This window comes from Parasteatoda tepidariorum, chromosome 2 (assembly GCF_043381705.1).
Source record: "Parasteatoda tepidariorum isolate YZ-2023 chromosome 2, CAS_Ptep_4.0, whole genome shotgun sequence".
NCBI lineage: Eukaryota > Metazoa > Arthropoda > Arachnida > Araneae > Theridiidae > Parasteatoda > Parasteatoda tepidariorum.
Genome location: NC_092205.1, coordinates 97,476,240 through 97,502,428, shown reverse-complemented (window position 1 = coordinate 97,502,428; position 26,189 = coordinate 97,476,240). Strand labels below are relative to the sequence as shown.

The 26,189-nt window shown below is 31.7% G+C and overlaps 2 protein-coding genes across 4 annotated transcripts in view; both read left to right on the top strand.

The window, feature by feature from the left end:
- LOC107438162 (uncharacterized) overlaps nt 1–10,454 on the top strand; it is a 66,764-nt gene extending 56,310 nt beyond the window's left edge. Inside the window, exons 25-29 of the mRNA XM_016050373.3 lie at nt 1,132–1,243; nt 2,282–2,638; nt 4,714–4,917; nt 8,353–8,454; nt 10,309–10,454. Of these exons, the coding sequence (XP_015905859.2) occupies nt 1,132–1,243; nt 2,282–2,638; nt 4,714–4,917; nt 8,353–8,454; nt 10,309–10,389 (856 nt within the window). The 3' untranslated portion in view covers nt 10,390–10,454. The remainder of the gene's footprint in view (nt 1–1,131; nt 1,244–2,281; nt 2,639–4,713; nt 4,918–8,352; nt 8,455–10,308) is intronic.
- The window catches only part of LOC107438163 (galectin-4), a 104,308-nt gene that overhangs the window by 66,357 nt on the left and 11,762 nt on the right, over nt 1–26,189 (top strand). The window contains exons 1-3 of one of the 3 annotated variants that reach the window (XM_043052690.2): nt 13,850–14,001; nt 16,652–16,684; nt 24,245–24,333. In XM_043052690.2, the coding sequence (XP_042908624.1) occupies nt 16,661–16,684; nt 24,245–24,333 (113 nt within the window). In that variant the 5' untranslated portion in view covers nt 13,850–14,001; nt 16,652–16,660. Of the gene's footprint in view, nt 1–13,849; nt 14,002–16,651; nt 16,685–21,891; nt 22,340–24,244; nt 24,334–26,189 lie in introns of those variants that run through there. The other 2 variants (XM_071178068.1, XM_016050374.3) reach the window with 2 other exon arrangements.

The following is a 26,189-nucleotide window of genomic DNA, read 5'->3' as shown; positions in this document are numbered from 1 at the left end:
TAAAATATCGCAAAATAAAAAATAATATTTTTAAAAACCACGTTTTTGTAGTGGAGAATAATAATTAAAAAAAATTGAAAACCAAAAACGTGGGGCGCATGAAATACATAACAGTGCATATACACATACATATACACATACATATACACATTTTCTTACACATAGCCACATATATACATCCACATACATATGCATATACACAAACATATTCCACATCCACATTCAGATACGATTACAATTACAGATATACCATACACATAGTTTCAAGGCACACATACACACACCAATATAACATTACTGTTATGTATTTCATGCGCCCCCACGTTTTTTGTTTTTCAATTTTTTTTAATTATTTTCCTCCACTACAAAAACGTGGTTTTTAAAAATATTACTTTTTATTTTGAATTTTTTTAATTTCATTTACCATTAATGTAAAACAAACTCTATGTAAAGTCTCTCTGATGATATTTAACAGAACCGTGGTAGCTCAGGGGATGGAGCGTTCGCCTTCCAATGAGGTGAACCGGGTTTGATTCCCAGCGAGGACTGATCGATACGAATTCCACACCCCGGCTTGTACCGACAATAGTCCTGACGTAAAATATCCTCAGTTTAAGACCTCAAGTTAAGATCCTCAACCTCAGTTTAACCTCACCTTTAAACCTCAGTTTAAGATCCTCAGTTTAGATTTAAATGGTTAGAGTGCTCTTACCATCAGGCTAATCATGAGAGGTCTTCGTGGTTTTCCATGTTACGCAAATGTGGGTTAGTTCCATCAAAAAGTCCTCCACGAAGGCAAATGTCTCCAAATACTTGATCCAGGAGTTTTCTTTGTTCTTTGGATTGGGTTCAAAATGACAAGGCTACGGGATTGAACACTAGTTGTCGTGAACCCAAAATTGTTCGGCTGTTCAACTATGGTTATTAAGTTAAATTAAGTGATATTTGCCAAACATTTTGTGCAATTGCCAAAGATGCAATGTAAATGTAGGTTTTCAACGCGAAGTTCTAAATTTAAATGGAATCAGTTGAATAGTTTCAGAGAACTGAAACATTAAAAATCTCACTGATTTAAATGGTGTCTTAGAACTATTCAAGCGGTTTCGTTCTTATGATATATTTTTTTAATAGAGTTGATGATTTGAGAAGCGCCCCTCTCGATGTCTTAGCTGAAGATCCTGAAGAAATGGATGATGATGATGAGGAATTCTCTTTGGAATTTGAAGATCATACAAAAATGAAGGTGAAAACCAATGATTGATACAAATTTTTAAAAATCTATCTAATCATATTTAAAAATTTATAATCTAAACCAGTGTTTCTTAACCTTTTTGGTATAATGGACCCCTTTTAAAAATTTTAAGAAGTCACGGATCACCCCCCTATGAAAAAAATAATTGCAAAAAAACGTCAATTAATAAAAAAAAAACATTTAACTTTATTATTTTAATTGTATGCAAAATTTTTAAAATTAAAGGTTGCTGCTGCTTTTCCTTAATTAATAAATTGAATTGAAAGATGGTTTTCGACAAAGCAAAGCGCATATCATGTCCAACATTCAATCGATTTCGATGTTTTGTTTTATTGTCACAAGTGTGGAAAAAGATACACAGCAAAGATACACTGTAGCAAACAGAATTATAGCTGCCATAACTCGCTTTACAAGCAATGGGTAGGCTACCAAACGTTTTAAAAATGAGGAGTAGTCAGCGGACCCCCAAAATATGACTCATGGACCCTTAGGGGTCCATGAACCACAGGTTCAGAAACCCTGATCTAAATAAATCTAGGTGTGCAATATTGTCATTGGCAAAATGGGTTTTGGTATGGATTTGATGGCGTGCACACACTTTTCAACTGTGTTCAAAAGTAACAGTAAACAGTGCGCATGCGTCGTCATTGCATGCGTTGCTATGGTGAACGCTGCTGTTTCACTTTTCATTTTCACTAGCAGTCATTCTTAATGTATTTACATAATAATAATTTAAAGTGTTTTTATATTCTTTTTATTATTAACGTAACTGTCTTGACGGTGATTTCAATATAAATATGAATGCTGCAAAAGGAAAAGTATTTTGTGGCGCCTTGAAACACGCAGGATATGAAAACCAATCCGACGACAAACATCAATAGAAACAGTTTTTGCAACCCATGATTTGAAATGTTTAACGGAGTCAATTCAGAAAGAAAAAGCATTTGACCAATGGGTAACCAGTGATCGCAATAAGGCGAACACAATTTTTTTGTTGATTTTTTTTAAATTAATTTTTTTCCCTTCTAGGACGAAGAAGGCCAGACAGTGTTGCATTTTGCAGCTGCTCGTGTTCATCCCGATGGAAGCTTCTATGGCCTCCTCAGTCACGCCGAAGTGCTGATTGCAGAGAGGGACGTCCTCTACAGAACATGCAGGGACGTGGCAGAAGACAGCGACAAGGAGGATAATGTGATGGCCATCGACCGCTTCATTTTTGATGCATTCCAACAACCGAAGACATCACTCATACGAATGCTACTGCATGAAGGCTATGATCACATGATTCACATTAGAGATCCCTCTGGTCAAAGTTTGATATCCGTCCTGGAGCAGAAGAGACTTCACACCTCTCATGGACTTGCAAGAGAAGTGACAGAGTTTGTAGTAAGTATAGTCTTCTGAACACGGCTATACGCTTTGGGTTGTAAACGTTGTTAAAAAAACGTGTTAAAGAACTTGTCACTATTTGATGTGAGGAGGCTCACAGGGTTTCACCACATCTCCAGTTCGCTGAAAATACATTTAATTTATTCTTTGTAAGAGGATTGTTGTTGTTGTAGTTCATTTACGTCGTACTAGAGCTGCACAATGGGCTATTGGCGACTGTCTGTTGTTATTGTTATTGTTTTTATGGTCCATTTACGTCGTACCATGGCTGTACAATGGGCTATTGCCGACGGTCTGGGAAATTTCCATGAGGATGATCCGAAGACATACCATCATAATTTTGATCCTCTGCAGAGGAGACGGCACCCCCCACTTCGGCAGCCCAACGACCTGTACGCGAAGTCGAGCTCTTTACGCTAGAACAGTTTAACGAGGACCGATACCGCACATTCTCGGCCCCTACGCAGACTGATCCAAGTGGTCAACCACCCGCACACTGACCGCAGCCAGCGATGCTTGACTTCGGTGATCTGCTGGGAATCGTGTCCTAACGATCTGTCCACTGCGGGACTCTTTGTAAAAGAAATAGAATATTAATACACCCTCTAAATATTTCGGGGGGAAAAATTTCGCCATACTTTCTTACGGAAGTGCATTCAGGTCCTTCCACGATAAAACTTCTATTTGTATAGGAGGAGAAATAGAAATTTTTTCGCGAGTTTTCTTTAACCTAGGTCCTGAATGTACTTCTGTGAGAAAGTTTGAGTATGGAGAAATTATTCTTTTCCGAATTATTTAGTAGGTGTATTAAAAAAGGCCTTTTAAACGAGGGTGGGCAGCCACCTTTTGGTACATTTTCCAGCTATGACGTCATCAAAGATGGCGACGGCTCTACCACAAAACTTTTATTTATGTTTATACTGATAGATTTGCGTAAAAATTGAGTTAGTATGCTATAAATACTGTTTATAAATTTAATAACAATGTAGGTGTGTAAGATTCTGGTTGCCATGGTGCCTAAAGAGTCTCAACTGGTGCTTGAAATTTTAATGTTTCTTAGACTCAAAACTCTAAATAATTCTGTTTAAAATGAACAAAGAAGTATAAAAAAAAAGATTTTTTTTTCATTACATAGCATCGAATTAGAACATTCTTTTTCTTAGAGCCTCTGAATTAGGTGTTCCATTGTCTTCTGGATTGAGTTCAAAGCTACGGAGTTAAACATTGATAATCGTAAACTCAAAATTGGGGCGGATGTTGAACGACGGTTATAAAATAATGTAAAATAAAATACAACCTACTTATATTTTGGAGAAAAAAAATTCTCAATGCTCATACCTTCTGACAGAAAAATGCATTCGAGCCACGTCGTACACAGTTTTCGTATCACATCAAAATTCTTCATTTAGTAAAAGAAAAACGTCGCATTATTTAAGTAATTCTGGAATAAATAAATAAACTATAAAAATATATTTTTAAAAAAACCAACAAATATTAAGAATATTTGATTAATACTTTTCAGTAACTTGAGGATCAATCTCACTGCACTGGCTTATGTACCGATCTACCTAAATATACCAGTCAAATTCTACATTTTGTAATGTGTATTTCACATGCATTTTCATCTTATTAAAAAGTACCGTTTGTACAATAAAAGCATACAAAAAGAGAAAAAGGGTGAAGATATTTCGACTCTCTGACAAAAACGATCTCCCTAAAAATAACCGATTTAACAATTTGAAGTGCGTTTCCCTGGCTTTGTGTTGACGAACTCATCTTATTTCAATTCAAGTTACAACAAAGATAAAAAATATTCATCAATTAAATAATGAGGTTATATTTAGTGAATGTATCCACCAAGATTAATACTTTTTTTCTTCCTTAATTAGTGATTTTTTTCCTTTCTTTTTAAAACCTAATCGTTGTTGACGAAGCACTTAGAATTACACTACTACACAATCTAGTCTATAAAAAGTAGGGTGTTGTATTTAATTCATTTTAAGTGTGATGATCCGGAAAGAAACTGATTTTAAAATGCTGTTTATGTTAAAAACTTTGTTTCAATTCGATAGAGAAAAAGAGAAGAACTGTATGGATTCATCCGTAAGAACTACTTGGAGGGAGTGGCGAGATTAGCAAAATCTGACGGAACTTTAGTCAGCGCGAAAGGAACGAGGTCAAGATCTGCACTTCACATAGCTGTCCTATTCCAACACATCGGTATCATTACAGCTCTTGTGAAAGCCAACTCATCTGCAGTTCATGTTACTGACAATGTGAGTTTCTTTCTAAACCAGAGATTAGTTGTCAATGTTTCCCTTTCGTCTTTTTCTCGTAGTATTAAAAGAATGTGTGTTTTAATATTCGAAGAGATTTGTGTGCAAAGCTTTTAAGTGAAATTTTAGGGAATTAAAGTTGATAAATTTTAAGTTAACAATACGTTTGTACCAGAGTTGGGCGTCGATTACAGTAACATTGTATTATATACATGCTATTATCATACATTCATACAATGTATGTACTTACATGCATAAATACATGTATACGCATTTACATTATTTTTACATATGTTAGTAGATATATTTTCTGTGTATACGAACATACAAAACATTGCATTTGCATACAAACTAACATGCATGCGTACATGTATTATATAGACATAATTATGTGTACTAAGCATATACTCATTGTATTATGTATATTACAATATATTTATGTATTTTGTCGTACAAACAACATTTGCAAATGCATATAAGTATATATAAGAATCACAAATTGTATGTACATGTGTGTGTACATTCCACGTACATAAAAATATGTATCCCCATACATACTTACATAATGTATTTACATATATTATGCAGTCGTAATTGCTTGTAATTGGATAATTTTATTACAAGTAATCACAATTAGTTGTAATAATGCTTATATGTTATCGTATATCTTGATTACTTGTAATCATAATTATTTGTAATCTTGATTACGGTTGTAATCAAACTTTTGCTGAATTGTATAATTGATTACAAGCAATTGATTACTGTAATAGGTTATTGTAATCACGATTACAGCTGTAATCAAAATTATGTTATCTTGTAATCCTGATTACAAGTATTCAAAAAATGTAATCGATTATAATCGATTACAGCTGTAAACAAAAAATGTAATCGATTACATTTTTGCCCAACTCTGGTTTGTACGCTAAGTTAAGCTTTATTTCTTGTCAGTACTAATCAATTGTTCTCATTAGCAAAATCGATTAAGCCCTTAACACTTATTCTAACTCACAACGGTCACACTTAAGGCGTTTGCTGATAAAAAAAGGAAAGAAGAAAGAAACTGTCTAAGATGACTCTTCGACAGTTGCACTTGGAATATTTTTCCACTCCAGAAGTACTCAACCACAACGATTCACAAAATTGAACCTTTTGAGAACCAAACACTATTACAAGTAAATTTAACTACTATAACTACTTAAATTTTGAAAAGTAGAAGTGGTTCCTTAATTAAGTTTAATATATTTAATCCTCATAAAATAAAGTAATCACTATATCTTTTAACATGAAAATAAAATTAAACCTCTCAATTGTTATTTTAACGATTTGAATTCAAATATTATAAATCTAATTTTTTATAACATCAAACGTTCATTAAAATTTTTGATAAATATAATAATATATATTGTTTAAATAGAGAGGAAGAATTATACGGTGGCATTGGTCTGTTAAGGGTTAATCATCATTTCGCTAAATTGTCAATATTGCAGAGCTGAATTAGACTGAAGTAAGCTTTTCTTACGAGAAATTTGAATTTTTACGCCTTCTAAAATGTCACTTAACACCTTCTTCCACTAAACTCTTAATTTTCTTCTAGATATAATAAATTTGACTCAAAATGTTTTATCTCCATGTTTGATTAACAATCCGAACATATGTATAAAAGCCACGATTCGATGATGTTTTAAATGCTGCCTAAATGTTTTTTAATTACCTTTTAGTAGCTTTTTCACAACCATTTTAAATGATTTGAAGCATTGTTCAGGCATGAGTGGGGAAAGTTACCAATTTTACCTTAGAGACGGTAATTGGCAGCTTTTACGATTTTTTATTTATTATAGAGAGAAAGAAACTAAAAAACTTTCTTAACCCTTTAACGCAAAATTTTTATTAAACATATTTTTCATACTTTTCCTCTTATTTTGAAGTGAAAATTATTATTTTTGACATTTTAATATGTTTGAATCTTATCCCTTAACTCTTTGACTCAGAATTTTTTTTAAACATATTTTTCATACTTTTTCCCTTATTTTGAAGTGAAAATTATTATTTTTAGCATTTTAATATATTTGAATCTTATCCCTTAACTCTTTGACTTAGAATTTTTATTAAACATATTTTTCATACTTTTTCCCTTATTTTGAAGTGAAAAATATTATTTTTAACATTTTACCATGTTCAAATGCTGTCCCTTAACTCTTTGGCTCAGAATTTTTATTAAACATGTTTTTTATACATTTTTTTATTAATTTAGGTCAAAATAAGAGAAGAATATTATATTTAGTATTTTTATAATGTATGGTTATGAACTATAGCAGGAGACTCTTTCTGCTTTAAAGGTAAAATTTTCCAAACACGACTTAATTCCAAACAATAGTTTTTTAAATTTGCATTTTTTTACTGTTATTTAGATCTAAGAGAAACAGTTACTGATCATTGAAATTTCTTTAATTTACATAATCAATTCTCCATAAATGTTTCCATATGAATAAAAAAGAAATTTCAAACTACTTTTTTGGATTTTATATTTATGAAAAATATAACTCAAATAATCTGACAGATTTTTTGCTAATAATAATTAGTGTTTTTCATAATTAGAAAATACCAAAATATATTTTTATTTATTTAATTAGAGTGTCAGAAAAAAATATATAATAAAGGGATACTGGTATCCATTTTGTGTCAAACGTTTAATTTTTAAAATAAATAAATAAATAATTTGAAAATATGAAATTTGATTATGATTTCTATGTGTTGCAGCTGGGAAGAACTCCTCTTCATTATGCAATGGCAATGGATAAAGTTGATAAAATCGCCAAAATCTTAATCTCAGCTGGTGCTCTCAAAACAACTAAGGATGTNAGATATAATAAATTTGACTCAAAATATTTTATCTCCATGTTTGATTAATAATCCGAACTTATGTATAAAAGCCACGATTCGATGATGTTTTAAATGCTGCCTAAATGTTTTTAATTACCTTATAGTAGCTTTTTCACAACCATTTTAAATGATTTGAAACATTGTTCAGGCGTGAGTGGAGGAAGTTACCAATTTTACCTTAGAGACGGTAATTGGCAGCTCTTACGATTTTTTTTATTATAGCGAGAAAGAAACTAAAGAACTTTCTTAACCCTTTAACGCAAAATTTTTATTAAACATATTTTTCATACTTTTTCCCTTATTTTGAAGTGAAAAATATTATTTTTAACATTTGAATATGTTTGAATCTTATCCCTTAACTCTTTGACTTAGAATTAGACTGTTTTTCATAATTATATAGAAAATACCAAAATATATTTTTATTTATTTAATTAGAGTGTCAGAAAAAAATATATAATAAAGGGATACTGGTATCCATTCTGTGTCAAACGTTTGATTTTTAAAAAAAATAAATACATAATCTGGAAATATGAAATTTGATTCTTTGTGTTGCAGCTGGGAAGAACTCCTCTTCATTATGCAATGGCAATGGATAAAGTTGATAAAATCGCCAAAATCTTAATCTCAGCTGGTGCTCTCAAAACAACTAAGGATGTGGTAATTCACCTTTTTTTTAAAAAAATTATTGTACATTCATTTGACCTTATGCATATTAAAAATGAAACTGATATACTCCGTTTCACCTCAAGTTGGTACGGCACAGAAAGGCAGGTAGGCCGGATTGCAGAAGTTGTCATGGAAACTGGGTTACTCTTTAAGTTAGTTGGGTTCATAAGGTATCGAAAAAGGCGTGAAAGCGCCCAATATTGGCGTTAAGGAAAACGAAATATCGTTTTTTTTTTTACTAAGAATCTTACTAAAATTGTGAACAAAATATAGAAAAGAATAAGATTTTGCAGAGCATTTCTAATAATAATTGATTTGAGATACTAATTGTGAGCTGATTTCTTATGATTTTTTAAAAAACAGATATTTCTTATTATGATTTGAAAACAGATACTCTTATTAATATTTCTGAACTAAACGAAACAAAAAAGCAAAAGCAAAAAAACAATTAAGCGATGCGAGCTGGCTGACCCATAGATTGCAAAAACATAACCAACGCTCCAACTCCTCTCCCTCGGACACCAATTCATCGCCAAACTAAAACACCTCCTTCTTTGTAAATTCGCTTTACTAAGAAAGTATTTATACGTTAAATACATTTAAACATGATAAAACTTCTAATACATGTTTCAAGATAAACTTTTCTTATTATACTTCGTTTATTTATATTTGTACGTACATTTAAACTGTAATTAATTCCGAAATAGCTACTTTTCAAAAGCGTGGCATTACATTTCTTACCTTTCCCTGTAGTGCCAACTTGTGGTGAACCGAAGTAATTGTAAAGTTTTATTCTAATGCTTACCACTTTTAACTCTTTACTAGTAATCTACAACTTTCGAATTATAAAATTTCTAATATGCAGGGTTACTCAAAAGTAGTTGATGGTTTGAATATTAATGATTTATAAAAGTCAGTATCGCTTCATCGTAAAAAGTATAATTTTCATAGACATTCTCTGACAAAACTATTATATTTTCCAATATACAGCGTGTTTCATAATTATTAACTGCAATATATATTTTTATAATCTTATAGGAAATAAATAAAACATATACACTTTATCTAGTTTATTTGCAGGTGGGGGAAAAATAAAATTGTTATCAATATCTGACAAATCATGAGCGAGGTCAGTGGAATTAAAAGTATCAAAATCAGTTTTAATATACAATGAAGCTTGAAAGTGTTTTTAATGATCTCCTTTTTGTTTCCTGCTTCATTCAAACAGGTTTTGATATTTTTAATCTCGCTTTCTTCATTTATGATTTATTTTATTCGCTTTTTTTCTCGCTTAAATTATAATTCGTGTCCTCTAATTTGTATAAATTACTTTATTTTTGTCGAGGGTTCTAAAAAATGTATATTAAAAAACGGCGATTACGGAACAACTGAATGAATGCTATTTTCTAACTTTTAAGGAACGATGATTATTTGAAAATAATTTTATAACATTATGTTTTCAACGCTATTATAAATATGAACTAAAACTAACAATGATGTTTAACTTTTAGTACGAGCAAAAAAAAAAGCGAGCTGTCTTGTATATTTTCAACATTAATTACAACATGAACTGCCAGCCATAATTTGCTCAACTCAAAAGGCTTGCCAAAGTTAAGATATTGCTTACCGATAAAATACTCTTTATATCTAATCTAAATTAAACTTTATATTCATTTTTTATTCTCGGAAAAAAGTGTGGCTGTATTTTAAATGATATTTAGGTAAATTCACATAAAAGCAAAGTTTTCTCTGTGTGTTGGTTAAATTGAATGATGAAATGTACACTTTTAATTTTCCTTCTTAACATTTGCTCATCTAATTATTTTCTTTTTTCTCCCGTTGTAGAGAATGCGAACGCCGAGCTTCTTTTTCATCTACAAAGAAGAAATCGAAAGACTGAGAGACGAAGAGTTGAGGCTCGCTTGAAATTTTGTTTACACAATAAATATTCAATTTTTTTACTTTTCAATACAATTTCATATTTTTCAATGTGTGAGTCTCACTTATTTCGAAATTTCACACAATATAGTGATAAGCCTCATTTTTTCTAAAGTTGAAAGTTTTTTTTAATTAAATTGTTCCTTAGTATTGTTTCCAGATAAGAACTTTGCAAGTTTTTTTAGAACTTTCGCTAGAAAGATCTCTTTTTTTTTCATTTAAATTATGGTAATTTTTGCTGACTACTTCCATCTGAACTTTTTAAAATGTGGCTTATCATTAAATAGCCCCAGGATTCTCTCATTTTTTGAGCTGACCGTCTTTTAGACTCAGGTTAATTTTCTTTTAATTCAGCTTTCAATAACTAATTTCGTAACTAATTTTCTGACTAATTTTCGTAAACTATGCAATTCTATTTCGTTCTAAACTACTGGTCTATTCCCTCCAGGACATAAAAAGTTACAGATATAAAGTTGCATCAGAATGATGTTACAAAAACCAGTCTAAATTTCTTACCGAATTTCTTAAGCAGCGCTTTTTATTTTTGATGCAAGTTATGACTGATTATCATAGAATTTTATTCTAAGCACCAGCCAACATAAATGAGTTTTTAAAATGGCATGAGAAGGTAGAAATACGAGACGCTTCTTTTCCAAAAATTGATCACATAAAAATACTATGTTAAGTATGAAAATGATGTTTAAAAAAATTAATTTGGAGTAACTACAATACATGAGACTGAAGAAATCTGGAATGCTTCCTTTCTTTTGCAAAATTTGATCAGTCCCGGACTGATGGTAAAGACACGGTTCCCAGTAGAACACCGGAGTCAGGCATCACTGTCTGCGGTCAGAAAGCTGGTGGATGACCACTTTGATCAGCCTACGTAGGGACCGAGGGTGCACGGTCTCGGTCCTTGTTAAATTGTTCCACTGTAAAGAGCTCGACTTCGCGTGAAGGTCGTTGAGCTACCAAAGCAGGGGAACCATCCCCGCTGCAGAGGATCAAAATTGTGATGGCATGTCTTCGTATCATTCTCGAAGATGTTTCCCAAATTGTCGTCGACAGCCCATTGTTAAAATCTAGTGCGATGCAAATAAAATACCAAAATTTGATCATGTTATAAAATATAATGTTGGAAAAAGCTATTATATAGAAAAAAGATGTTCAAAAATAATGCACAAAATGGATGTACATGGATAAAGAATGGCACAAAATGGATATACTACAACTTCAGTTCTAACTTCTCCCACTGACGAAAAAAAAATAGTGCGTGGAGTCCCTCCGCGCGGAAGAAGTTAAACTTCGTAACCTGCGACGTTAATTGTAGAAGAATCAGCAGTCGTGGAAGGATCACTAGTTCTATTCAACGACTCTTTTTCCAGCTCCGCTCACTTCCGTGCTCTGTAATAACGGTAATATTGTGCATTTTTCCCTCGTGGACCTCTTGAAACAGTGGAATACATTATGACCAGTGCGTCATAATGTAATTTCAAAAGAGAAAATCTAACAATCAATTGATATTCACCAGAGACGTACCTTGACGTAACCTTAAATCCGTCGCATTGTCCGTGGGAATTGCTTTCACTCATTTTTTACAATTGTTATCCACTAAATTTGAATATAAAAAATACTATCCTATTAAATTATATATGTATCCTATTAAATTATATGTGTATCAAACCAAACTAAAAAAATATTTATAGAAAAACAATACTTTTATGACTTTTATTATTTTTATGCTAGTGAGAGCCAAAACAATATGGAAATGAATGAGGGAAAACTGGATCCTACCACGTGATTTCCCGGCCAATAAAAATGTAGCGTTAAACGTTTAGCGCAACCTTGTTGGAAGTCGCATTAGAAGTATAACTTCAAAAAAATATGTTTTGTCAATGATGAATGTCCTTGCTTATAGAAATGAAATTACAGTATATCCATTTTTGTGTCTTTATTTGTGATTCATTCACGTTGTTTTGATTTATTTACAATGCGCATTATAAATAAATCAAACTGTCCAAAAAATAAGTAAATAAAATAAAGGATTTATGTAAATTTGGGCAACTTTATTACTTAGATTACTTCAAGTTTGACAAAGAAAATATCAGGCAAGCCACATAAATGTTTGAAATTAAAACCACATAAGCGAATATGGGAAGCTACGTTTTTAAGAATTTTTAGCATTTAAAAATACGTGCGAAGTGCAAGTGTCAATCCAAAGTTTATTTTTTGCGATTTCATATCTAATCCAAACTATTCGGAGTGAGAATGGGAAAATGAGGGATCTGAAAAAAATTGTACAAGTAGTTTCAGAAATTCGTGAACAATAGCAAGCTGGGGGGTGAAACTTCTTAATGTATGTAAAAGAAAGTATAAAAGCAATAGAGTACAAACACCGCTATAGTGGACACGGTTTATAGTGAACTCCCGGATATAGTGAACGAAATGTTCGGTCCCGCGCCTTGCTACACACTTATAATGTTATTTTTTGTGGATATAGTGAACCAAAAAAAGAAGAAGTTGGATATTATGAACTTTTTTCTGATTTCACCTGATTTTCTTCATCTTTTTTTTAAATAATTTTGAAATTTCTACCTCAAAATAAATACATGTACCGATTTTTAAAACCATCTATATCATGGAATGTAGCAACAATAAGTTTTTCTTGTTTGCTTCATTATTGAATAGCATTATTGAACTGGTTCAGCATTCAAAGAAGTCGCCATCTTCCAGTGTGTGGACAAATGCTTCCAGTCAAAGCCGATGAATTTGCTAAGCAATTTGGTGAGACTACTTTTATGTGCTTGGATGGCTGGTTAGCCAGGTTTAAAAAGCGGAATAACATGAATTCAAGATGTTTCCATATCTGATGTTGAGGTTTGCTCATCAGCTAAAGATTACTAATTTTTTGTATGCAAGACGAAGAGTAATAAAAAGCAAGTTAACACATTTTTTGTTACTATTACGTATTATTTTTCAGTCATTTTTGTATCTCATTTTATGGGTCATTTATTTAAATAATGTATTAATAAAAAGATCGGAACCATTAGTTAAAATTGTTTGCGTAACGGATATAGTGAACTCCCGGTTATAGTGAACCGAAATTTCGCTCCCTTGAAGGTTCATTATAGTGGGGTTTGACTGTAGTAGGATTAAGATTAAACTGGCGACGAATCATTCTGAAAAGAACTGCAAAGGCAGTTTCGGGGGTTATTGATCAACAGTGACCTCCAGGCGCTGACCTTCAATCTATTATAAAATAATTCTATAAATTAATAAGTTATAAACTGCATAATTTATGAATTAGTTATCGTAGAAAATTATTTTTAAACAATAACGGAGCTTAGATCATATTTTTCTGTACTTTTACCCAGGCAATCAAAAATGACTGAAAATTACTCAATTGTTAGGCCATATGAGATTAAATTTCATTTCTGTATTCAACATTCGGAGAATATTATCAAAGCAGTAGGCGGGTGACACCTGATGTTTTGATAAAAAAATTATAAGAGATTACCACAAAGCAAAGAAAGAGATAACGCAACGTCTTTCCTTTCTTTTTCCATAGGATACACACCCACTGCTGAAAAAGACTCCAAAGTAAGTAGACACTTTTTTATTGCTCCCATTTTTATTGTTTTATTTTTATTGCTATTCATTTATCTACCTGTTTTAAATATTTTCATAAAATATTCATAAAAGCTATCAAAATCTATTTTTTTACTAAAAGTAATTACACGTTTTTTTTTTTTCCTCAGGTTGTTAGCAACAAAGTTACTAACTAATTAATAGTTTTCATGGAAAAAAGGACTTGTTTTCCTGAATTTGTAAAGAAACTAAAACAGTTAAAAATAAAACAGTTAAATTTGGTATTACTAAAAAATAAAAAAGACTTTTTTTCACTGTATTAAAACAAGGTAAAAAGAAAAAAAATTATTTGAATTATTGGTTGGAAGAATTGCAATCAAGCATTTAATGTTCTTAAATCATTAAATCATATTTAAACTATTTTATGAAACAGATTTTATGCATATTTTAACGGAAATTAAACATTGGATTGGATCGAATGTTAGATTTTAATGGCACAGGAGCTCGAGTCGGCTATACTACGGCAACAAAATCAAACGGTGTTACAAACCATAGTCAAAATAGAGCAAAAAAAAACGTAGTAAAACGGAACTGCGGTGTTTTAAAAATCAATCCCCTCCCTTGAAAGAGAAGTGTACATCTTATATCCTATAACCTATTGGTGTGCAGGGTGTTTCATTAACAGAAACTTTACTTCAAATTTTTACCATCCATATTGTAAGACTTTTTAAGAAAAAAAAAACTGTGCTTATCGGAATTGCGTGGGAAAATTGAAACTTTCTAAGACCCCGTTAAAACACTATTGAGATAACAGGGTTAAAAACCAGCAAAACAAGTTTGATTGCCTTGTTTGATTGTAAATGGTTCTCATTCCATAATCACTCTTCCCCTCCTCTCAGATTTCTTCAGCAATCAAACATGGTTTGATGTTTTTAATACTGTCTCCCACATTAATAATTTGCAAGTTTTTTTTTTTGCCTTTGTATTATTATTTTCTGGTAATATTTACAAATCTTTAATTTATTTCTGACAAGGATTCTAAATGTATAAGTAAAGAGCGGTGATTGCGGAACATCCTGCATACACGTTGCTGTTGAAATTAATCTTTTTCTCTGGTAATTTGGTTGTTGTTTCGCGTAAATAGATAGACGGAAGCCGTGGTGGCTCAATGATAAATTGCTCCCCTACCTATAAGGTGGACTAGGTTCAAATCCCAGCAATGGCTGCGCAATACGAATTCTGCCCGCTGCTCGCACCGGCCACAGTGCTTATGTTAAATATTCCAAGTGGTGGATAGGTCCTGAGTTAGAGTCTCCTTTCTAATCGAGTGAGATTTTCCTCTCTATATAACTCTGAAATACAGGTTAGTTCCACCAAAAAGTTCTACGTTTGTTTCGATGATTGATTTAGGAGTTTCTTGCCTTCTGGACTGGGTTCAATATGACAAAATTACGAAATTTAATATTTGTTAGTCACGCGACCAAAAATACATCGATTGTTCCACACCGGTTATTATAAAATAAAAAAGCTATATAGCTTTTTTTTATTTTATAGCTATAGACTAAGCCGCGATGACGCAGGGTAAAAGCACACGCCTCCCACTGGAGTTAACAAGGTCCTAATCTTAACGGTAACTGGTTGCATTGAATTTTGCTTCCGGGTCACATCGACGGCATACTGACGTAAAATAATGTCTCTGTTGGAGTTAGATCAGGAGGTAGAATTCTTTTGTCGTCAGGCTAATCGTGGAATGTTTTTCATCTTTCTGCTTGCAGCTTAAATGCGGATAAGTTTCATCAATAAATCCTCCCCGAAGGCTAATTTGTCCAAATGCTTAATTCAGAAATTCGCTTTCTGGGTTGGTTTTAAAACTACAAGGCTACGGGGTTGAAAATTGGTAAAAGTAAATCCAAAAATGAGTCGACCGATCAACGCTGGTTACAAAATAAAAATTAATAGATAGGTGGGATTAGTATTGGAGATCGAAATGGGTTACAGGTAGAGTAGAGCAGAACTCTCCACCTATAGCAACAATTCGCATGCTTTCACCATTAGCGTGTGGAGAGTCATAGAAAAAGTAGGTACGTTAGTTTTTGTTTTGACTTTCAAATAGATTAGCGCGGTGGAAATGTTTTTAAAAAATTGATCATTCGTCTGGACCCATGGTGGTGACTACGGTAACGAGTTTCAAGTTGGGGTGTAGGGCTATTATTTAGGACAAGTTTTGGCCCGGGTCGGTGAGAGAATCTTTTTCTTCGGTTAATTGTGTTAACCTTAGAGAGAAGGGAAGTTACCCTCCCTGAAATGCGTTATTCTTGTTTCTATAGCAGCAGACGGCCTCAGACCTTTTGGCGGGGGAGTTCTTATAGTAGACAAACTATACCTCAGGCTAAATTAATTCTACCAGATTACATAAATTCGGCTGACCACCTAACCGGAACATCTGCTCCTGCACACCAGAGCCCAAGGTCAAGAAAACTGAGATGGGCACTGTAGGCCTTTTATAGGCTGTCGCGCCTCTGAGTTTAGTTTAGATTACATAAACCAATCATTTTTCTTATTAACATACATCAATATATTGCAAATAAAACATTATCGAAAATTATAATTACGACTCTGTTGTGAAATTTTTTCTTATAACAGGAATTTTCTTTCATTTTAGGTCTGAAAAATGTCATCTCAAGTTATAAGACCGGTAAAGTATATAACCCTACTGTTTTGCTTTTCAATTATTATACCCGTTATTATATTTTGAAAATAATATAGGTGATGGCTTCCCAAGAGAAATGCCAATAAATTTCTTAACCATAGAAACATTTTGAACCACCTGAAGGTTTCGTTGTTCCCTGTGATTTGTCGTGCCATGAAAAAACAACGTGACTCTCGAATCACGATATAGATTTTAAGAAAAGCGTCTTGACAACTGAAGATCAAAAGGGAAGAACGGTTTATATCAGGAAAGCTGTTTCTGCGAAGATACAAGTTTCAAAGCGAACAAAAACGGTACCGATTTTGGACGCGATGCAATCGTCACATTTGTGAGAAGTGGATTTAAATCGTTTTCAGTGCTAAAATAGAATTTCGATTTCTATTTATGGTAGTGAAGCACTGAAATTTTATACGCAGTTTTGCGTTGGTTGGGTGACATTATCTTCGGAGGTCTGTCTCAAATTTACTACAAAGAATTACGTGGCGTAACTACCACTATGATTATTAAACATCAATTCACTAATATATAAGACACGCTAACTTGATCGCTCAAGATCTTGAGGTACCTTTTGATAAATTAAAGGTTGGCAATGTCTAATGGTCATTCCCCACATTTATGACCCGCAGACGTGATCACGACTACTTCGATGGATGGTCCACATTGAGCAGTTGTCTTGCTATTTGTGAGTGCGTCATCGTCCTCCTAGCACCGTTGCTTCTCAGTCACAATTATACACAACTTACCCAACCTTCACACTCGACTGCTAAAAGCAACACAGGAGTGACCTCACACACAACCATGAACCTAATACAGCTCTCATAGCTAAAGCTCAAAACCCGGAGACCTTAATCCAGCTCTCCCGGTCTTTCACGAATACATCAGCTAGTGGTATCCGTTCATCGAATTCTATCCCTGATAAAATTCTGGTGGAGGAGGAGTATTGTGCACAACTACCACTACGAATATTAATCATCAATTCACTAGTATATAAGACATGCTAACTTTATTCAATCTTGAGGTATCTTTTGATAGATGAAGGTTGGCAATGGTCTTTCCCCACAACATAGTTTATCGACAGTAATAATATAAAATAAATCGAATAATGCTTGTTTAAGAAGGAAATTTTTGATCGTTTTGTTGGCTTCTTATGTAGTTAATTCAACAATAATAAATTCTTTATGAAAAACAAAAACNGTCTTGACAACTGAAGATCAAAAGGGAAGAACGGTTTATATCAGGAAAGCTGTTTCTGCGAAGATACAAGTTTCAAAGCGAACAAAAACGGTACCGATTTTGGACGCGATGCAATCGTCACATTTGTGAGAAGTGGATTTAAATAGTTTTAAATGCTAAAATAGAATTTCGATTTCTATTTATGGTAGTGAAGCACTCAAATTTTATACGCAGTTCTGCGTTGGTTGGGTGACATTAACTTCTGAGGTCTGTCTCAAATTTACTACAAAGACATATATGTGGCGTAACTAGTGCCGGATTAAGCGTACGCTGGGCCCTAGGCCATTCAAATTTTTGGGGCCCTGAGATTATATATTATTTTCTCGTATATTTTTTATTTATTCAAATATAAAAGTATTTATATATCTTTTCATTTAAGAAAGCAAATTTAAAATTAAAATAAATAATAATAAATTAAATTTTAATAAGTAATAAATAAATATGATTAACATTATGTAAAAAAATTATCGTATTTTATTAATATATATTTGAAATAGATTTTTTTTTATTTTTAAAAATCATTATTTTTCTTAATTTTTTAAAATTTATTTTCAAAAAATCCATTTTAAGGGGGCCCTAATTATTGGGGGCCCCAGGCCATGGCCTAGTCTTGGCTAATGGGTAATCCGTCACTGGGCGTAACTATCACTATGATTATTAAACATCAATTCACTAATATATAAGTCACGCTCACTTGATCGCTCAAGATCTTGAGGCACCTTTTGAATAATTAAAGGTTGGCATTGTCTAATAGTCATTCCCCACGTTGGTGACCCGCAGACGTGATCACGACTACTTCGATGGATGGTCCACATCGAACAGTTGTCTTGCTATTTGTGACTGCTTCATCGTCCCCCTAGCGAATTGCTTCTCAGTCACAATTATACACAACGGGATCCTACACACTCGACTGCTAAAAGCAACACAGGAGTGACCTCGCACACAACCATGAACTTAATACAGCTCTCATGGATCCAGCTCTCCCGGTCTTTTACGAATACATCAACTAGTGGTATCTGTTCATCGAATTCTATCCGTGATGAAATTCTGGTGGGGAAGTACTGTGGCGTAACTACAATTAATAAACATCAATTCACTAATATATAAGATATGATAATTTGATTTAATCTTGAGGTACCTTTTGATAGATAAAGGTTGGCATTGTCTAATGGTCTTTGCCCACAACATAGTTTATAGTCAGTAATAATATAAAATGAATCGAATAATGTTTGTTTAAGAAGGAAATTTTTGATCGTTTTGTTGGCTTCTTATGTAGTTAATTCAACAATAATGAATTCTTTATGGAAAACAAAAACAAATATTTATTGATAATATAAGTGTACTCCTAACTTTCTACATTCACGTGCATTTCGTATAGACGTTCTACAAATTTTTAAATCACAAACCAAACTAAACATAACAGCTGTCACCATTCTTAATTTCCAATATATATGCGCCTACATTTTGATTAAAATAAAAAAGGGTACACATAGGCAAGCAATAACTGGGATTTGAAAAACCTAACAACAAATAAATCTTTTAAAGATGGGCCGGTTTAAGTAAGTTTTTTTTTCTCTATAAAACGTCATTAATAATAACAAATTTAAAAAAAAAATTATCTCTAGTGGTAGCAAGTAGTCGAATAAGAGATTAGATGAAAAACAGTCGCCGTTAGGCCAACTTGAGAGGTTTTCGTGGATTTCGCCTTTATGTAACTATCGCAGAAATACTTCTCGTATCTCTTTGACAATACCTGTCTTCAAGTCTGGATTTATTTATTTATTTTTAAAGCAACATTTTTAGTTAACAATATTTTGAATTCTAAATAAAGTTTCATTCATTCATCGAAATCATTTTTCTAGGAATCCGAATGTTAACTTATCTTATTGATAATAATAATACTGTGAATAGGCACTTTTAGATGAGAAATGATAAAGTTTATCAGAGACACTATTAAAAAAGAATTAAAAAAAAGAAAAAGATCAAACGACAATTTTTGTAGATTAAGTTATCACAGTAATATGGCAGCTGTTTCATAACCTAATAATGCTTCTGAGAATGACAAAATATTCTGTAATAATTATCTTCATTTTTTTCCTATCGTTCGAAGTTATTGTTACTACTATTTAACTACAGAAACAATTACCATTACAGACAGACGAGATTGCCCAAAGTAATCTCACCAGTTACAAAGTAGCTTTTACAAACATAAACCAAAAATAAATTTTTAGATAAAATTCTTAATTTTTATGGCTATGTTATTGGATTCTTATTTTTATTGTATTAGTGACGATTAATTATGGCTGATTGAAAAGCATCCATTATAGCTATTATTCACTTGTCATTCATATATTTTAGTTTTAATAAGTCTTATGAAGTTGTTGTTGTTAATTTACGTCACACTAGAGCTGCACAATGGGCTATTGGCGACGGTCTGGGAAACATCCCGGAGGATGATCCGAAGACATGCCATCACAATTTTGATCCTCTGCGGAGGGGATGGCACCCCCGCTTCGGTAGCCCAACGACCTGCGCGTGAAGTCGAGCACTTTACGGTAGCACAGTTTAACAAGGACCAGTGATGCTCGACTTCGGTGATCTGCTGGGAACCGTGTCTTAACGATCAGTCCACTGCGGGACATAAGTCTTATGAAGGAAATGTTACTGATAACAAGTAATTCAATACATACTTTTGTATAACCCAATGTATTAATTTTTTAGATCTTATGATAAAAAAACCAAAGAATTTTTTTTAACTTTTTACAACCATTGCTGAGTAAAGGATTCTTGGTATTAATAGTATTAGAATTAATGAACATCAAATATGTTTTGAATAAAAAGATCCACTTTAGTTTTATTCTAATATCTATTCATATTAACGAAAGAAATGTAAGTGATAAAAAAGTATTCATATGTTTGGAACAGAACTCAAACATTAAGTAATCTCTAAATGTAAAAATTATTCTCAATTGAAATAATTTAAAATATAAAACAATAATTAGAAAGAGGGATTGAATATGTTATGACAAAAATTTTATGTAATCATTACCTGTAATTTTTCTAAATGTTCCGAGAAAAAAAAATATAAGTTTGTTTAATTTTCAAAAAATTCGTTCACATTTTAATTTTCCTGTTAGGCAAAATATCAAGTTTGCAATGTACAACACTCTAAGATTATACTTTTTAATAATTTATTTCATTTCTAAATTTTTATAAAATTACATTTCTGTTTTCGGATCAATAAAAACTATTTAGAACTCAGTATTAATATCGGTAAATGAAAAAAACTGCAATGATTTCACATCTCTAAGTTTCTAATGAATCATAGAGCATGGCAGATGATTTCTCAAACAAAATAAGAGGGACGTCAACTTGTTCCATTTTGTGCTCAATTTTTTTTCTAGATATAGCAAAATCTATGTTTTAACGTTTGATTTTCGGTTAAAAAAATTTGATTTGAAGTTATTTTTCCAATAATTATTAATGCACGAGTTTGCATAAAACGGTAATATTTCAGGGTGAGCTGTTAGAAGAGTTGTCAAAATTGCCCATAATTCGAGTGGGTCTATTTTGCTAAGTTGACCAGTTTCCTCATAAAACTAAAAAACTGGTGGTAAAATTTCTAAACAGATCTTTGAAAACTCACTATTTTAATGTCTTTTTAATTTAGTATTCTCTAGAAATCCTAGCAGAGATTCTCTAACAGATATATTTTTTTTAAATAATTGCAAAGGTAATAGGGGAGTTTTCGAACGTTATTTTGAAATTTAGCTAACAATTTTATTCAGTTTTAAAAGGACGCTGGTCACCTTAATCTTGCGCAAAACACATCTGCCCGATAAAATTTTTGATTAGTGGCTGGAATGGACTTTTAGTGTGTTCGCACAACTTCCAAATATTTTGATATGACGGTGTTTCAACTCTTAACTGACTTTTCATTTTATCCTTAGCATGTTTTTTAGTCCAACCGATCCGTCATGCTGAGGACTGATCGGTTGTTGATCAGCATGTTGGGTGCCCCATCCCCCATTTGGAGTTGTTGTATTTCATTATTACTTTCAATTTTATTATTTTTGAACAAGAAACTTTTCATCATACGATAAATTTATTCTCCCATACAAGCGAAACGATAGCCGATCACACGTAGCTCCAGTTCGACTTTAACGCAAACACAAAAATACGCATAATTATTTCCTGTGTGAACGTCAATGAAACTTGATTCTCTTCAGCTGCTTTTATGCGGCTATCGGGTGATGCATTTTGTTCTCAATTTTCTTTCCTTTTATGATGCAATCTGCGGTTATAATCATAGGATTAGTGTCAAATGTTTTAAAGTAAGAAATGAGTGGCGATGCCGGCCACCAACTACCACTTTACCCTGATCCAAATCTAATTGTTTACCCGGAGGTATTGATTTTTGTCTCGTTTGTTTACCTTTCTATGCTCCAGTTCAATATTTATAATTTCTTTAAATATTTATTCCGAAAAATGATTTAATTTCCAAGTAAATGCAGCGCTAGATCATGCCTACACTCATTATCCATAAGTACTTCATTTAAGTTTAAAATATGTATAGTCAAATTTTTATTTTATGTGTCTTGTATGAAAATGCTAATATTCTGTCTAATCCGCGAAAAAAAGATAAATATTGAGCTGACTTTCATTTAAATGCTGCACACGTTTTTATTTTTCTCATAAATATCAGCTATAACGTTATGAATTCATTTTTCAAATATGTAAATTAGCTTTTGCTCTATTATCAGCAACAATACATATATTAAAAAAAAAATTCTTATGCAGAATTTTCTTAAAAATTACTGACCCACTTGGGTTTGTTACGTACTGTGAGTATTTTGTGAACATTTAATAGTTTCTGCATATTGTTTTTATTGATTGCAAATTATGATTAAAAAAATAAAACAAAATAACTTAGCACAAAATCCAGGCCTTATTTTTTATAGTTTCAATATCGTCCTTCTGTAAACAATCGCAAATAAGTTAAATTGAGAAACTTCAAGTAAATTATCACTTGACATTTTTAGCTCCATTAGTTTCTCTTAATCTTTAAGAACAGTTTCTATGTACCCATATACATATTTTCTCTATAATATAAAAACAAAGCCCACAGTTTTGGGATGGCTGAAAGTCTTCGAGGTTAGCTAACAGAGAATATCTGATATGGCCAAACGGAAGAAGAAAAAAAGCTTATGCGAAATGCTTAAACACACCTGTTGGAAAAATATTGAGAAATAACAGCTGTAAATTTTTTCAAAATAAAATGAAAAAGCCTTCCGTCATAGTATTTTTCACTAAACAATAAGGTAAATTCTATAATGCTTATTTTAGTATATTTATGGTCTCTCTTGCTATTTTTTTTATTGTTTTAAGTGTGGGCCTGTTTTAAATAAGCTTTTAAAGCATTCTATTTTAGGAGCGATTTAATATACTAAAATCCCATCTCTCTATATAAAAAATTTTTTAATTCAAAATCTAAATGTATTAAAATTTCTAATTCTCTTACTTTTGTATGAATTAAACTATGTCCTGTTGAATAGTAATTCATTGGCTAATCAGGAAAAACATATTTCCTGATCTTCCTGGTCTTAATTAAAAGACTGTTATACTATAAATCTAAATTCATTGAATAAATGAAGAAGGAGGTTGTTCAGTGGAAATTCCATTCAGTGGTTCCTTTGTGTCTCTATGATATATGTAGTTTGTAATTCAGGATCACAATGCTTGAATATGCCACCTTAAGAGAAGACCCCTTCCCTTTGTTGACCCTACCCCCTTCCCTCTCCACCTCTTATCTGTTGTATAGGAATGCACTACAATATTTTCCTCTTTCTTAATATGTTTCCTATTTACTTGTCAAAAATATTTTTTAAAATTTCCACAATGCTTTATTTTTGATCTATGTTCAATGCAGTTTTCAGCATCATATAATTTCCTAATTTAAATGTTTTTAATCTATTTGAAAATCAAGACAGAAACTAGCATACTTCCTTCTCCTATGACTCTCCACACTCTAATGGTGAAAGCATGCGAATTGTTGCCATAGGTCGAAAGTTCTGCCCTACGCCACCTGTAGCCCATTTCGATCACCAATATTGTAGTTTCTGTTCTTAATACTGTTTGTTCTAAACATTTCCTAAAATTTTATCAATGAAAACATGTACATTTTTTTCTCAGTTTCTACTTTTTTTTTGTTGTATAAAATGAAATGTATTGAAACGAAACATTTTTAAAGATGGAATCTGTGCGGTACTTTTAAAGTATCTAAACTAATGCATAAATGTTTTATAATTTCAGAGAATCCCATACAAAGGTTGCATACCTAATGGACTCCATCCTGGCAAACTCATTGAAATCAAAGGATCTGTTCCCTATGGAACTGATTTGTAAGTAACTAAAGTGATTTATATGCTACTGTTTTATTGTATTATTCCAAAACTGGTTTTATATGCTTATAAACAGGGTTAGGGTTTTTCGATCTACTATGAGAGGTAAGATTAACTGTATAATACTGATATTAAATAAAATCTATATTTTATCATTGTCGGTTCAGCAATAAAACAGAAAAGAAGTGTTTAGTGAAATACTTTTTTTTCCTCTTTCATCAAATACTGTTATCTATCAAAAATATGCTGAACTATTTGGTATAATGGGATAAAATTTTTTTAATGACTAAATTCAAAAGTTAAATATATTGAATATTTCCAGAAAAATAAAAATTAAACAAAGAAATAATAGTAGACTTTTATTTTTAATACTCAAGAACTATTATACTGATTCATCTTGAATTTTTTTCTCTTTGAATCACATAGTTCCATGTGATGTGTAAAATTTTATTTTATATGAATCAAATATTTTTTAATCATTCTTAAATTAAATAACTTAAGATTATAATAAGTGTTAAATGAGTGATTTTGCAGGAGTCTGGGCACAAAAAAGTTGAAAGTTAAGTTCTATTAGAGTATTATTGAAGCAAATATTTATAATATATTTGATCATTAAAATAAAAGGAATAAAACTAATTATGTTTAAAAAAAATCGAATTAATTGCTTATGTAAAAAAGTTTTATGTTTTTAAAAACTTAAACTTGTAGTATAAAACATGTTTTATAGAGATTATTTTCTGTTGATGCGTTAATGTCTATAAAACCAACTATTCAATAATAACAATAATGCAACAATTGAAAAAAGTTATTCAGACACTTACTAGCAAGATTGCTGAGTTACAATAATGCTGAAAAATAATTAAAAGTATGATCAAATAAATATCTTATGCTCTTTTCTTTAGTGTTAATAAATGTTAATTTATGGCCGCTAAAACAAGATTTTAGTATTCATAAATATGTACTAAAAATCTTATAAAAGTAATAAATAAAAGTTGTTTTAATTGTATACCTAAGGATTGCATTTTCTTGTGCTTGATATATTTATTTGATATTGATTCATAACTGTTGTATATTTACTTGATTTGCTCTTTTTCCTAAAATTCTAAGGCATAAATAATAATATGAACCAAAATATTTTTTATAATTTCTTTATTTTAACATGAAAGTTTAATTTCAAACAAATTATTACATCTTAATTTGATGGTACATGATGAAAAAAAGGATATTTTTTATAATTTGTTTCTTGTAACAAAATTTAATTATAAATTATTGCATCTTAATTTAATGGTACATGAAAAAAAATCAAAAATTCGAGTTTTGAAATTAACATGTACTTAGTGAAAACACTTGTCTCTGTTGGATGAGCATATTTTCCCCATTGTGTCAAATATCTCAGAAAATAAGCAAAAATTCATCTTTGTGTGGCAACGGAATAAATAAATGCAATATACGTCAAAAATTGAATAGCACCATTTAATGTGCTATGCTCAAGGTAAAAAGTGGATCACCTTAATAAATTTTAATCAAATGTATTTTCATTAGCTCAAAGGACTAACCTTTATACACTGGTTATCATAAATTAAGGAAAATTCACAAAAATCGCGATAACTCTTTCAAAAGTAAGCCAAACCGTGCAAAATTTGCATATGTTGTCCACTAAGAGTAGCTGAGTAAAATTGCAATATGCAAATTAGTGGCGCTGCACTCGGCTTACGTCATCTGCCTGGAGCATAAAAGTCCAAGTTTGAGAGAAAGCACACAAATTTTACTGTGATTGCGACATTGAAAATCTGAGATAGCCAATTCGTAATAATGACCTCTAGGCATCATTTGCCTGAAGAACTACGATGGAGAGC